Source organism: Sceloporus occidentalis, unplaced genomic scaffold, assembly GCF_023333645.1.
Source record: "Sceloporus occidentalis isolate IW3139 unplaced genomic scaffold, rSceOcc1.0.p SCAF_16, whole genome shotgun sequence".
Taxonomy (NCBI): Eukaryota; Metazoa; Chordata; class Lepidosauria; order Squamata; family Phrynosomatidae; genus Sceloporus; species Sceloporus occidentalis.
Window position 1 is genome coordinate 10642882 of NW_028316996.1, and position 16343 is coordinate 10659224.

Sequence of the window (16343 nt, forward strand, 5' to 3'; positions counted from 1 at the left end):
TCTCAACTCAACAGAAATAAAATAAATCAAGAATCATTTCTAGAAGTAGAGCTTCAAAAATGAAAATTCATCATCTGTTGATGGGAAACTAGTGGAAAACAGGCAGAATTAAAAACGTTTTATTTCTTAATATAACTTTACACTGTAAAATTTTGTAATCCAGATCACAATGTAAAATGTTAACCCTGTAAGTGCTGACTCCTTATCACACTAATTATTATTATGATATACCACTACTTTGTGGTAAACAGTAGAATGACTTAGTCTTAATACCCCAGATGATCACTCTGGCTAATAAAATCTTGGGAGGAAAATATTACATTGTACAGGCAAGACTTCTTTAGCGCTGTCACAAAGAATCATGAAACCATGTTTTCTTCAATGTTACCTTCCATTAATGTATACAGCACTGTATTTTATGGTCAAAGAATGCTATTTTTTAATGAGATATATCCTATAAAAGTCCCACCCAGCTTACCTAAAAGGGGATTTAATTCAATAATAATTCTTAAGAAACAAATTATAGGTATAAAATACACATTTCCAGATGTATGACATTATGTTTGCGTCTCTGGTTCACTAGCTCTTTGAGGCTCTAACTACCAATGCCCCCATCCTTCCGACAAAGGATGATGGTAGTTGTAGTTTACAGAAGCACAAAAATGTTTAATAATGCAATTATATCTTACTTTCACAGGGGTGTATATTTACAGCACAAAAGCCAGCACACGTCTGTATTTAACTAGCAGTGAAAACTTAACAAATGCTATAAGTACCCTAATAATGTTACAAACCTAATTTCTTGAGTGGATATTTAATTTCAAAGTATTTTGTATAAAAGTCCAAGAGCTTCACAGCCGACTCCAGGGCATATTGGACTTGATCCATTTTCTGCGGTATGGCATAGACAGACACCTGGGACAGTCACAAAAAAAGGAAAAAAAGAATAAAAAAAACAGCTGGATTTCAGAAAATTTCATTTTTTATCTCTTATTTCTCTTAGTAAACGTGCACTCACTTGAGTATACGTGGTGGTTGGTATAAGCATGGCTTGCCCCAAAGACTGTCACAAAACACATTGATTCATGGTTTAAGGCAGGACAGTGTGGTTTGTTATCTTCAAACCTTTGTTATGCTTGGCCAAAACGACATTTGTTCCCTATTAACCAAGACTTACAATGTATGGTTAACCAGGTCCAAGTACAACAGCTCAGACTGGAATAGATCCACTGAAATCTTCATTAAAACAAAGCCACGTGTGACAAACGTACCACTGTAATTACAACTTTTCAATAATTGGGGGGGGCAATAACTAAATTCATTACATTGAAACAGTCCTGCAAAACACCTTGGTATAATTTTAATTACCAATAAAAAAACTAAACTCTCAAGAATCCATGTTTAGCTGCCTGGAACAAGAGCGGAATTTTAGATTTACCTCTGCCCTTTTCAGGGGTCTTGCAAGACCAAATCAGGAGTTCTTTAGGCATTATTTGTGTTCTGATGTGTATTTAAGTCAATGTCGCCTGTCAAGTATTCCCAAGAGGGCAGTGGTGGCCATTAAGGAAGGACTGCTTGGATATCAGGGAGACTGGGACAGTACGTTCAGGGAGAGGCACGTTATGGTGGAGACCAGTAGGTAGAAGCAGATGGGCTGGCGATAAGGATGAGAAAGATGACTGCACAATGTGAATGGGGGGGCAAGGTATTTGTGAGTAGGTGGGCTTTGGATAACAAAAATGACTGGATGCAAGGTGTGAGAGGAAGAGGGCATAATAAGACCTAATAAGCAGAACTAAGGAGGAGCTGAGCGAGTGGAAAGTATAATAGTTGTGGTGGAATAACCAGGAGCTGCCTCCCGATAACATCTTCGGAGGAAGAAGGCTGCACCCCTACAGTGTATCCAAACCAGCCTAAAATTCATGCACACACACATCAAATCAAGGGAAGCCCAACGTCTCCTGTGTAAAGGTCCATGTTTTGTACGTTCATGTCTACGCTATCGCGAGAAACACATAGGGCTGTGAAAACACTGCCAGTCTTCCCCTTGATGTGACGTTGCATGTATGTTTTTTGTAAGGAGTACTGTCCTCTTCCTCTGCTGATTGAATTATTTTTATCCCCACATCACATGCAGGAATGAGAACGCATGGCTATCACAGACTGACTGATTTTGTGAGGCTGTTCATCGTTGTAAGTTTTGTTTTTAAGTTATGTGGCGAATACCCTGCAGCTCTTTTCATTTCAATCATAGCGAAAGATCACTTACCAGCGTATCGTTTGTTTCTTTTGAAACGTTCTTCATGTCTGCTACGATGAAAGCAACCAGATAAGTACTCATAGCCACGCTTGTAGAAAATTCATCCTGGAGGACACCGTCTGCTACAGTGGTTGTTTCTATCTGAAATGTAATAAAGCAAAACATAGTTTGACTGTTCCTTCTATCCACACAATAAAAAACAAAGTGATGCTCATCCTCAAATACTAACGGTCGGCTATTGCTTTATTACATCTGAAATGTAATAAGGCAAAACATAGTTTGACTGTTCCTTCTATCCACACAATAAAAAACAAAGCGATGCTCATCCTCAAATACTAACGGTCGGCTATTGCTTTATTACATCTGAAATGTAATAAAGCAAAACATAGTTTGACTGTTCCTTCTATCCACACAATAAAAAACAAAGTGATGCTCATCCTCAAATACTAACGGTCGGCTATTGACATTTTTTATAAAGCCTGTTAATGCACGTGCTGAAAACTCACACAGCTAAGACAGCAGAACTGCAAAATTACCTTTGGCATATTTGAAAGAGAAATGTGCTCTTCGTTTCTTTTGATCCTGATAAGGAACGTGGATTTAAACGCTGGTTCATCAAAACATGGAAACGCTTTTCTTGCCGCAAGGGGTTCAAATTGGGTAGCTGCAAGCCACCTATGGATACATAAAAGGATATATTTGCATAAGAGACCCTTGTATAGTTAGTATGTAAGAGAAGAATTATGAAGCATATGCTGTAAAACGGTGTGTTACACAGTATACTATTTCTGAAAATGTTAATGCTTCACAAAAAAATATTATTGTAACATAACAGAAATTTAAAAGTTGATAGATCTGTAAACAATGTACTCGGCACACATACAAATTGTACAGCTTCGAGGAATATGATGGTGCTCTATAATTCTAGAAGTAATAAATACAGACATAAAAATCGGGTTCATAAGTAATATACATTACATGGCCAGGTTGGCTGTTCTCCTTCTATAATGGAGATTGGTTGGCAGAGACGCATAGTGACGTCCTGTATCAAGACCCACTTTTGATGACGCTAAAGTAGAAAGATGTCCATATGGTCTTTCCATCAAAGAAGAGATAGAAAGGTACCTATGACTGGCTGAAATTAAGGTTCTGTGCTGCCTTTTTATTATGTTACAAGTATTGGAGGCATTCAGAACGAAATGTCTGAGGATGTTTCTAAGAAGCAATGCTGGTTTTAGATTTATAGCTGAAAAAAGGTAGGAAGCGGATAAAATAAGGAGTCCAGGAAACTGCCGAAACATACTTTTTGGTCTTCAGCCTAGCCAGAAAGCCAGAAAAGCGTTGACTGCCTGAAAATACATCCCACTTGGAAGTAGTTAATAAGGGCTGTTGGCATTGGGGCATTTAGTTTCCTGCTCCACTAGAAGGCAATTCCACCTACAGCGGTGAAGACCATGGGCTTAATCATTCCTGAGGAAGGGTGATAACCCAAGATGTAAGTTTAATTACCGTTACTTTTTTTTTTCTACCAGTGTTTACTTATGACTTTTAAGTTTCAAATTTTGGCTACTCAGAGATTATACAGCTTGTGGCATTGTAATGCCAAATACCATGCCTTTCCAATAACATTATATTTAAAGACATTTAAAATGAAAGACAATGTGTGGCAGCTCTCCATAAAACAAGAAATTCACAAATAGGCTACAATGGTAATAAACAGGACTGGTGTCCAGTATTTTGCATGTGATGAGCGGAAAAATAACCATTATAGTTTAATTTCAGTGAGTGAACCCCTTCAATAAAAATCAACATATCATATAATGTGGGCCTTAAAGCCCTGATGTTTAGGATAAGAAGCTCTGGTACTAAACGACTAAAATGTTACTACAATATAGGGAGTTCTACATAAAAATATCTAAACGTGGACCAGTCAACACAATGGAACACCCCTACTAATTGCCCCATGTTAATGTTTATAATAGTTTATCATGACCCCAAGGATCAGACTGTTATGAAAACATAGATTCTTCCTCCTCTTGTGGACATGCTACTTTAGGAGAACATTTTCCACCAACGCTTTAGGTTGACAGAAAATAAACTTCTTTTGTGTCTTCTACTCTAACATCATGGGATATGGAGGTTCTGTGGACCCTCAGAGAAAGCACTATAACTTTCGGTAAGGAATCACACAACACGGATAGCTTTGTATGGCCTTTTCAGGGATATACACAGTGCAGCGGTATAGAAGAGGTTTTATCTGTAAACTGTAGTAGTAAGAAGAAGCAGTTTATATTATTAACAAGAAAAAAAAAAACACAGCTAGTTGTCAGCATTTTATTATTCCTCATTTAGAGCCAGGGACAAATGAGAAGCCCTACATGAGATTTCAGTCACCAATACTATACTGAGTCAAAAACAAACAAAACCCATTTACCTTGAACTGTTTCCATCCATGTAAGAGACTTTGTAAAATCCATAGTAGGAGCTTGAAAAATTAGCACTATAGCCCAGGGAAAGAATGCACTCTTTTCCCTTGATGATCGGTTCAGGCAAAATAATGGCTATCTCCTCAAACGTTGGATATTCTAGCACTTCCACCTTCTCCAGTGATTTCCCTTCTGATAAGACACTTGCCTTGGTGATATGAAGACCTGAGCTGTGGAGTATTATATTCTTTGTGTTTTCAGTGACATTTAGCTTAATTTGGACTAAACCAGTAAATGCCATAGTTGACATATTAGGATGTAAAGTGATATTGTATTGCAGTGGTAAGACGCTATGTGGAAGTCTGTTTTTTGCCCACGGGAAAACTTTTCCGTTAGAAGCTATGGGATATATTAGCTCCATCGAATGGTTTTTTACATGGCATCCTTCTTTGGTGAAGGTACACTTCGGAAGAAGATAAACCACTGTGACGATAGCAATTGCAATCACGACCACCACCCCACATACAATAACTGTCCTTGCAGAAGGTACCGGACACAGTCCTTCTTGAGTGTGTCTGAAGTTTGAGCCACTGTTGCGGAGACCTGAACTTCTGTTCATGAATGACATGCCCAACAGTTTTGCAGAGGATTCATAATCCTCTTCGTCCTCATCCAGATCATGTTCTCCCAAGCCCCGAACCAATAACCGCGAGCTCCTTGGTTCATATTCAACGTCATCAGATTCTAAAGGATTTAGGTTGGACTCTTTGGCCAAATCAACAACATCAGGTTCTTCTTCAAACATGCTGTTTTCAATCATATTTCTGGGCAACTGTGCCCGATCTGAGAAGAAGAAAAAAAAAAAAAAGATTAGAAATTATAAGAACAATTTGATTCATAATGTACATGTTAAGCTTCTTGGAACAGCTTTGTCAGTTTACCCAAATCCAATATTTTACAGATCAGTACACTAAATAAACCATGTACAAATGACTGTCATCATCTCAGCTTTCAGTATGATTAATTTATTAAATCTACCTTTAGCTTGTGCTTTTTGACTTGTAATCAGCATAGTTATTCTAAATTAAATGGCTCTGGTATTCCTTAAAAGCGAAGTAAGAAAACCGAGGGGACTAGGAAACAACATTAACTGGCATGATATCTTTTCCATCGATCTCAGCTTCATCAATAGTATAGTCAATCAGTTTTAAAGTAAATATCTCCAAAACAATTCCACTGGTTGAAAGAAAAAAAAACACACCAAAAAATAAGCTTTTTTTAGGATAGATAGCCTTTAAGACAAACACAATTTAGTGGACCTGAATACAGTTTAAAAAATGTATAAAACAGAATTACACTATACCAAACAAGCTTTATTACCACAAGACTCCATAGAATTACCAGCGGCAATAAAACACAACCTTAATTAAATTAGGTTACATTGTACGGAGAACACTACTAAGGGAGCGGAGAGCCAAAATCTCAGCATACTCCCACTCATTGCTTTTAATTTGTTGCCATGCAGCTACTTGGCAACATGAGTAAATGCAGATTAAAAGATAATAATAAAAAAAGGAAAAAAAATATATTGCTGTTTAAAGGATTTTAGCAGAGCCAGTATAAATTAGCCAAATTAAGATTACAACGTATATCAAATGCCTCAATCTAAACACCAACAATTCTAGAGGAGTCTTTAGAGAAGGCAACATTTTAAATAAATGAAGATCATAAGGTAAATTATATATATATTACACACACACACAGTATATGGGATATTAACATTAATCTATTTATATTCATACAATGGGTAAAGATTATATATAATAAACAGTATATATCATTATTATTAGCCAAGATGAGAAAATGAAAGTATTGCTAATAAAAACTATATAACATTATTATCCTGCCCCATCAGGACAATACATTTGTACCCCAGGTTTGTCAGACTAAGTGATAAAAGTGAGCCAACTGTGACTTGCAGGGTTTATCATATTATCATATATTTTGGATCACTGACGTCAAATCTGAGCCGGACATTCGACTGAACACAAGCTCAAGAGCTCGCAGGCCATCCCGGCACTAAAAACACGACCTCCACCGGCAACCATTTCCCTACCATAACTACCGTCGATTTACACATCGCCCAGTCTCGCAGAGCCGTGTCATATACTTTTATAGCCTCTCGGAATAAACGTTGGCCAATAAAGCTCTGTAAGTAAACAGGAACCCCAAGCGGAGCTGTAATCCGAATCCCGGCTGTGTGGATACACCTGCAGGGTGGTTAATTATTACTTGTTTCTAAAAGGTCTACAGCAAATTAGATCAAAAGGAATTATATGTCAACTACCATGTACAGCATATGCCGTTTGCTATGGTTCTCTCTTTTGGACGGTTTATAAATATCTCCCACAAACCATTATTTATAGAAAGTGACAGAAGGAACAAACATCAGATCATGTCTATAAAGAGAGCAATCTGTTTGTGTCTTGATCTAAACAACCGCCAAGCTCTGGGTTTATTACACCAGTAATTTTGCAAACTGTACACAAAGTAAAAATGGAGGTACTTGCCGCAAAGCTTACACCCACAGAAACAGAATCTGACAGTAGATTCTGTATGAACATTTTTCCTAATGTAAAAACTCAATACTTAATGAGTCCTCGGTCTTGTCTTAGATTCAGAATAGCTTTCTGCCTATCCCAGGCATGTCTAATTTCCCTCATTATATGCCAGCCGCTCATCAGATGGTAAAATGATTTAGCGGTTAGACTCTTCGGATAGATTAAATCAGACAATTTTCCGATGGGATATTTGTACCACTGGTAAAACCATCCCAGCCTTAAGAGAACACGAACCTCTTGATTCTGAATACAAAACAGACATCTGGCTCCTTCTGCCAAGACATCTATAACTGGACCACTGCCAAGCGCTCTCTAAAACAGAAACCTCACAAAGAGCTTGATAAATCATTGGCCGGTGGCATAATTCAGCTTGGCTTCCAATAAAACCTTTGGAGAGGTTTTCCTTGCGTATTCACAAACGACATGAATATTTACCAAAAAGAATGCTTCAGCTTTATCCTCAAATTGGTTTGTTCTGATTTCCAAACATGTTATCATGTTAAAAATAAATAAGAAATATAGGGTGAGATAAACTAAATTAAAGTGACACCAACACCAAAAGCATTTTGAGGAAGCTTGATACAAAGGCGAAAATGCGTCAGCGGCTACTACACCTAAGTACCGGGTGGAAGAGATGCGGATACAGCTAACTCTGCAGGAGCTCATCACTCATCTCCTTTAGCCAGGGTATCGCATGCAACGGATGAATTAGACTATTCTGAAGCTGTTGTCATAAGGTGAGCGTGTTATTTTAATATTTTCGCTTTGGAGGAATAAATATTCATCTTTTAGTGGAAGTGTTCAGAAGTGTAAAGCTGCACCATTAACTCTTGAGAAGTGCTATATGTGAGCATTACATGCTCTGCTCCAATGGAGTGAGATTCCTCGAATTTTCTGAATCAATTTACGTGCACAGATTGCACTATATGTGTATATATGTCTGTTGAAATATTGTGGAAGAATTTTGAAGATTCCATGATTTTGGACAAGATTTGTATTAACATTATCACATAAGTATCTAAAATCATTTTGGTGTTGATGTCGCTTTAATTTAGTTTAGCCTATTTTGTTTTGGTTTTTTTTAAGATTTATTTTCAACAGGGTATGGGTGCGATCTCTGTTTTAGAGCATGTTTATTATACAGCGCTCTTTTTTTGGTTTATAGGAAATGATGCGCCTACCTTTGGTTGACGTCGGAAACGGAAGATAACTAAAAATGGAGGCGTTAACTAAAGATAACACAAAATTATGTTTTTTGGTGTCAGATTCTGTAATGATTAAGTTCTGCTTGTTTACTTGTCTTAAAAGGTGTAATCTTTTGATTAAGCTTTATCAAGGTACAGTACATGAGATGCATACGAACGACAATATACAACCAGTTAGGTGGAAATATAAATTCTGGCACCAATTAAAAATGGATAGATTTTTATTATTTAGCTGCACCTGATAAGCCAGAGTCTTTTATTATTATTTATTGCTTTATATAATCCCATAACATTCCAAGCTCTGGGAGGACATAATAAGAAGTGTATCACATAACAAATGGAACAAAAGGTGAGGATGAACCTGCTCAGATGAGTTTCCAATCTAGAAACTTTTATCATCTCTCTCCATCACATAACTGGTACTAGTATATCACCCCCTCAGACATAAAGTGGATAAAAACAAATCTAACGGATGAAGGAAAAAGGTATGTAATATGTTTTGCAACAATTAGAAGCATACAGTTCACAAAAGGCATGAAACAATACAAAAACAAAAACCTTAGTACAGATCCGTGACTACATTTAAGTTAAAGTGTTTTTTACAGTGATAATAGCCTACCCCATTTACCATTATCAGAGGATTCGGGCACACGTGGACATTGACGGGTCCTGTTCAATTCCTTGGATGCATGAAGCATTACACTTTTATGGTTTATTGCTTGTTTTGTCTAAGACTTCCTCTCAATAGGAAATGTTACTTGATTATAAAGAGTTATGAAAAGTACAATAACTACTGAGAATTAGCGCTAAGTGTAAGAAATGAATAGGATTATGGTTCGACAAATTAATCTGATGCATGCATTGATGGAGAACATGTAATACCCATAAAAAAAAAACTGGATCACGTTTGAAACATTTTACTCTCTTGGCCCTTATAACTTCTCTGGGGCTCCTGATGACCTCTCAAAAAAAAATTAAAAAAAAACACCAAAAGAATGGTGCTAATAGCAGAATGATTTTAGGACTATTAGGAAGCTCTTAAAGCCTCCTTGACTTGGATGTACTATAGGTTCATATAAATAAGAATTGAGTATGCATTGCTGCCACGATGGGGGGTATAACCAATACCTGTGCATGGGACCACCACATTGGCCCTTGATGCACACTAGCTGTAAATGGGCTTCTGGGAACTGGGCCCTCCTGGCCTGCTTCTCATGTCTGGACTCTTGCAGGGTTTGGGGCTTAGTGGTCCCTCTCGAAGCATTGGGGCCTGGTGGCACCTTGAAAGCTTTAGGGTCTGACAACTCTGTTTGCAAGCTTACATATGTAAAAAATAAAAATACGAAATACTGAGGAGACCAGCATAAAATACAATGCTGTAGGCAGGACTGGCATAGGGCTGGTTACATTTTGTTTTGTTGCAATAAACTTCCTTTATATACAGTCCTAGAGTTTGTGACATTTTTGTTTTGTGTGGCTTTTTCCTACAAAAACATCACTCTGAGCAGATTCTTTATAACAATCCTAATGAAGTCTGTTCCACAGACTCATGTCCACCTGGGTGATTGAGTTCCAAGCTGTAACATTTTAGGGGTCCTTATTTTATAGCAAGTTCCATCACATTAATAAATTGAAAAAAAAAGAACAAAATCCCACCAATAAGCATGACTGCTCCAAAAACAAAACTAATTTTCACATTTACAAAACAAACCATTATGTTTCTAACCTTGTATGGCTTTTGTAGTATACTCTATTCATATATATATATATATATATATATATATATATATATATATATATATATATATATATATATATATATATATATTTATTTTTTTTAAAAAAATTTTTATCTCCTTTTGAAACTGAGCCAGGCTATGTCTAGATTTTCAATGTCATGTTCAGTGGCTGCCTGATGTATGTAAATAAACTGCAGACATCAGTAGGGACGATTAATCATTTTTTTTGTTATGTCTTCTGCAAAATCATTTTAAATTAAAGACCTCAGGGTACATGTCCTCCCTTTACTATCCCTCCCTGACTTAACGTAAAAGAACGTTTAAAATTTCGATTAGCATAAGTACTGCGTTAATATAACAAATCACAAAATAAAACAGAAAATAATCCAGATGAAAAGTATACCAATCAATTCTGTATATACAAAATGAGAAATAGGCTATTTCAGATAATCACGTACCATACCATACAAAACGACAGATAGTTCCTTTTCACAAAGATCAATATCCATTGTCCTCTCGATACAAGTTCATATACGTCTACAAAGAATAATGCTCCTTCAAGATGAAATCCATGCCAACGTAGACAACATCCCGATGCTGGTATGGATGGAGATTATCACCGTATTGGCAAAACATTTGAAAACATTGTCATGCATTTCAACAGAAAGCAATCCATACCATAAAGGTTATACGATTAATAAACATATAACAAAAAATGCCTCAACAAAGCATTCTAGAATTTCACAGACAGAATATATGGTTTTAATTGGACATGTTTTATTTGTACGTTAACAGAGTTAAGGCTCAGACTTGTTAGCTGTGAGTCATGTTCCATGTTACTTGTTATTATCAAATTATAAAACCTCATGATCACTTATTCCTAATAAGTCTCCTTAAGACACCGATTGCCTGAAAAAGCTTTTTTTTTTTTTTTTTTTGCTCACTTTAATATACACAACCAAATCTACTGTTCAAGCCTAAAGAAAAGTTGTTAGTTACTCCATCTCTTTTGAGCATCCCCATACGCACTTTAAACTACAGAAAATGAAGGGGGAAATGCAAATGGTAACATTTTCTAATCTGCAAATGCAACCCTTTTCTCTTATGATCAAAGACATCATTAACTTAATAAAATACCTAAATACTCAATATGGATGAGACTTCAGATGAGAAAATTTTGATGTCATAATATCAAGAATATCATAACAAGAACATCAACTAACAGAGTAGATGGTCTTGGTAAATGACTACTTTTAGTATGAACAATGCAACACCTTCCATATACACCAATCAGCCATGAAATTATGACCACCGACAGGTGAAGTGAACATTTAATCCTCAAAATTGATATTTTAGAAGCAGGGAAAAAAAAAAAAAAATAATCGGCAAGCGTAAGGATCTGAGGGACTTTGACAAGGGCCAAATTGTGGCTAGACGACAGGGTCAGAGAATCTCCAAAACCGCAGATCTTGTGGAGTGTTCCCTGTCTGCAGTGGTCGGTACCTATTAAAAGTGGTCCAAGGCACAGGGTCATGTTTGGCCAAGGCTCACTGATGCGCGGGGGGGGGGCAAAGGATGGCTGGGGGGGGGGGGGCAAAGGATGGCTGGGGAGTCCAAGTCTTGTTATTCTACCTTGCAATCTACTGTTTTGTACTTGTTCCTTTATTCACTGCCTTTTAAGTCTTGTGATGCCCAATACACAGATAGAGGATGACAGACGGTGGCCTCGCTAACGCAGATGCCCAATCCCTTGGTGAGAAAGAATCCTTAACATGATAGCCTAACATTATTCCTATCATTGAGTTATTGAGTACAGGTTCCACACTATAGAGTAATACATGAATAAGATCTCATGAGATGAGGCAGGATTGTTTTGTCATCTATACCTTTGCAATTTTGCTTATTATAACAGGCATGAGAAACTAACAAAGAAAATAGATGCAAGACGCATACTTTATAACAAACAGGAACAAAACACAGATGATATGTGGAGCCCGTCTTGCACACTGTTCCCTGCATCCAGCCTGGAGTTATTTCAGGGTTTGTTTGACTTGTGATTTAGTAGCAACTTTATTTAAGATTAAAGTGTATTTGTTTTATTCCAAGAATACTGCTCAGGGTACATTAGCACATTGTAAGCAAACATAACTCTTTGCAATGGTGTTTCGGTGGTAAATATTTATTGACCTACAAATATCACAACCTTAACAGCTGGATTATATTACACTTCACAAGCATTATATGGGAAAGTAGGTTAGTAGTAGTCCTTGGTGGGCTTCGCTTTAATTGGAAATGACAACCAAGATTATTATATTAAATAAACATTTAGTTTTATATCTTTACAAAATGTTTAAGGCCACCAGAACTGTTTAAGTTATTTTCAGATAAATCTCAATTTTCCTGCAATTGTAACCTATTACCCATCAAGACATTGGGCTGTCTCTTCAAACTACTCACCAGCTTCAAAACATATAGTAAAGCATTAAGACCTCTTGATCACTCTATACACAGTTTGCAATGTAGTTTATCACTACGCTTACAAAGAGCCAATTTATTATTAGTCTGGACGTAAGTTCTTGTGAGGGTCCTTTACCAGTATAGACCTGCGCAATACTAGCCCAAGCAAAATAAAAGGCAAAAAACATTAAAAAGTAGAGGGTAAGCTCCAGTGTCTTGAAGATAAAACACAGACTAATCTTTAATGACCATTTAGCTGGCAGCGGTACCAGTGATGACATTTACCTCTCAATGTCATATTATGAACTATTCCCTGCACCGATGCAGCACAAATTAATCAAATCCAGCCAGGAATTAATGTAGCTTCCGCAACGGTAATTTGGCAAGTGGTTTTTTTTTTGTTTTTGTTTTTTAGAATAAACCCTTCCCTGAAGAAAAAATACTCAAAAGGAGTCTTTGTAGGTATTTTTTAACATATATTTTTAAAATATGCAAGTAAAACTAGGGGCAGATTGCTGTGTTGGGTGATCAAGCATCTTGGTGCCCCTCTGCTCAATGGACCTCCCTAACCAGCCCATTTAATGTATGGAGTTCAGCGCTTTACCTGGTGCTGCACTACTTTAAGAGGTAGAACTCCATAAGACATATCGTGGAGCTCAGCTGTGAGGAGGGTGGCCATGGAGGGGACATTGTCCTGGATCAGACCTAGGGCAGATCCCGATATAAATAGCCAACTCCTAGGAACACCTAGTACTGATGGAATATTCACTGTTGCATATGCAATTTAAGTACAAAACGGAAAGCAGTCAGCAGGAACACTCCTTTGGTTGGTATGGTGGCTCCACCACTTGTATGAATTTGCACAGAAAGCTCTTTATATCAAGGAAGACAATGGGAATTATGTATGTAGATGTCCCTATATGTTACTGCTATTAATTGAAAGGCAAAGTATACTATGCAAAATAATAAAGGTGGGTGAGCCGACCAGTGACAAGGAAAAAGGCTGAGCCGGGCCTAGCCAGACTAGGATTGTGGAGCTGCAAGCAAGCTGGGCTGGATTTACCAACCTCACAAGGGAATTCCTAACCTGCGTCTGTACAGATTGCTCAATGACCAAAAGTAAGTAAGAAGTTTGAGCCGGCTTGCACTCCTAAGGTCTCGATAAGCTTGGCTGAGAAAGATCTCTGGCTCAAGCCCAGTTTGGGCCCATGCCGGCTTTCCCAGCTCTACAAAGTAAACAACGCAAAAAAAACCCTGAAAAGTCTAGAGTATGACAATAGAGAAAATGCCCGGGGGACATTACACACAAAATAAAGGTATGTAAGCAAATATGTGGAAACCATATGGTCTCTAGAAACTTTTAGCTGCAAAAGGGGAAGCTATGAGGAGATCTCTTAGACCGAGGAAGTGCGTTTTACAGAAGACGCCTTCTTTGATTGGCTAGTTCTTTAAGGTTGTTGGAGGAGGCATCAGGGAGTCAAGAACACATGGTAACACATATAAAACAAAGGTTTGCAAACTCAACTACGGCTAGACTTTCTCCCTTGACAACAGGTGGCTTAGTAAACATAGGGACAGGATTTGGGACCCTGCAGTAGGCAAAATTTCTCCAGATCCAGCAGAATTATCAACAGCAAGTGTGCCTTGTATTAGGAGATTCATCTTCTGCTCAATATGATGGCGTCTCCACACGGCTGAAGAACAGATTGATACCTGATTGTTCCCTATTGATATTACGGGTATATTCTTCTAGATTTAGTGAAAATACTTTATACTACATCTGCCTTTCACGTAACCGGAAGAAAAAGGAGACAAGCGTCCTACTCTTCCACATAAACACTATTTTACAGAGATTCGCGTCCACGTCTCCTTCTTTCTCCTACATCTTCATATTAGTTAATGCTTCATGGTCACAAAAGTTTCCTTAAGGCGGACAGCATGTGCTCATCCCCCATGCAGGGAGCTCTGTCTGCCCTTCAGCTGCAGATGGCAGCCCCTGTGTGACAGTGGCAGAAGGTCCCAGGGGTCAGAGCAACACCAATGAACAAGCCAAGGCAGCCATGTGGATCCAAAATGATCCCAGCTCTTAGCTCCTCACTTTGTTTTCCTTATTTCCAAGACTGCAGCCTGTCTCCCTCCGCATGTTATGGCAGCACAAGCAGAAAACTATTATGCTTTTTTTTGTAAACAATAATAATGACGTCAGGGGCTGGATAACACAAATACTAGACTCTTCCCCACATTGGATCAAGTCATGATGTCAACACCCTAGAGCGGAAGGACTGCTTGTCAACAAACAGCAAATACTTTAGTGCCGAGTGATAGATTGCAGGAGAAGCGGCAGCTCTACCTCCATGCCCCAGACATCTCACAAACCCCCCGGCAAAGGCAGGCAGTGTGGGGGCTCCTCACTGCCTTCTCACCCCCTCCCTTGTCAGCTCACCGTTTGCTTGTGGATCCATAGCCGGGGTGGGTTACAGGAATCCCCTCTCGCCCTCAGCTGGGGGGCGGGGGGGGTGTATCGGAGTGTCAGGCTACTGCAGGGCTAGTGCTCTACCATCATGTGGTCACTCACAACGGGCTTCTCCTCCGGGCGCCGCTGCGGTCCTAGAGGAGGAGGAGGATCACCCGTCGGAGCAGCACTTCCTCTTCCCCCACCCTGTGTCAGTCACTGATGTCTCCCCTCCCACACGCGCAGTGAATCGTGTGAGCGGCCGGGGGCTGTTTAAGCTTCCGCCCGGCTCTGACGTGGGAGACCCCCGAGGGCTCCGATTGCCCGGCTCTGGATCCGCCGTTTTTAGTGTAAGTGTAGGGGCATAACACAAAATCCTGCCCCCGGCACTGCACGCTATGCAAGGGAGGCCCTCCTCATGTGTGTCAGGTTATAACATGTTATGGATGTGTGACAGTTGCGCTCACTTATCTTAAAGGGACCCGCAGCCGTCATATGCACTTTATTGTGTATTTTAATGCGAGTGGACCCTTTAAGTGTATGTTTCCCCCCTCCCCCGTAAGGATTTGCCCCTTTCCGAACTTCCCACCCATTTGGCTCTCAGGAGATGTGTTTGGCCAGGGGGGGGTCTGATGAGACCCCTCTGTGTGCCGACATGCGTATTGGTTTTCGTGGGAGCTTCAATTATGGTTGCGACTAGTTCCTATCCGGTAGAAGGACCATGTCCTTTACAGGGATAGGAAATAGCTTGCTCAGTGTGTGTGAGCTATTTTCTATCCAGCAAAATTACCTTTTGCCCCCTAGTGGTCAGGTCCTGTACAGGGATAGGAACTATCCAACTCATGTAAAGAGAGCTAGTTTCTATCCCCGTAAAGGACCTTTTGCTCCATCGTGGACAGGTCCTGTTAAAGGATAGGAACTAGATGGTTCATGGTGAGAAATCTAGTTTCTATCCAGCTAAAGGACTTTCATACCTCCAGCTCACACAGGTCCCTTACAGGAATCGGAACTAGACAGTTCATAGTGAGAAATCTTGTTTCCATGGTCTTGCCATGGTCATAAAGGCAAGAAAAATTTCGGAAACATTGTCTATTAGATTTTATTTACTAACGCGGTTTCATAACATACCCATAGATATGCCTAATAATAATTGTTGTGTTAATGGGTACCGACGTGTCCTTTT

General features: G+C 38.9%; 1 protein-coding gene across 2 annotated transcripts in view; it reads right to left on the minus strand.

The window, feature by feature from the left end:
- LOC149303022 (leucyl-cystinyl aminopeptidase-like) overlaps positions 1-6982 on the minus strand; it is a 32312-nt gene extending 25330 nt beyond the window's left edge. Inside the window, exons 1-5 of one of the 2 annotated variants that reach the window (XM_089481800.1) lie at positions 6970-6982; positions 4695-5526; positions 2797-2935; positions 2270-2401; positions 795-915 (exon numbers count right to left, since the gene is read on the minus strand). In XM_089481800.1, coding sequence (XP_089337926.1) covers positions 795-915; positions 2270-2401; positions 2797-2935; positions 4695-5506 — 1204 coding nt within the window. In that variant the 5' untranslated portion in view covers positions 5507-5526; positions 6970-6982. Of the gene's footprint in view, positions 1-794; positions 916-2269; positions 2402-2796; positions 2936-4694; positions 5527-6969 lie in introns of those variants that run through there. The other variant, XM_089481799.1, reaches the window with a different exon arrangement.
- Positions 6983-16343: the final 9361 nt, after the last annotated feature.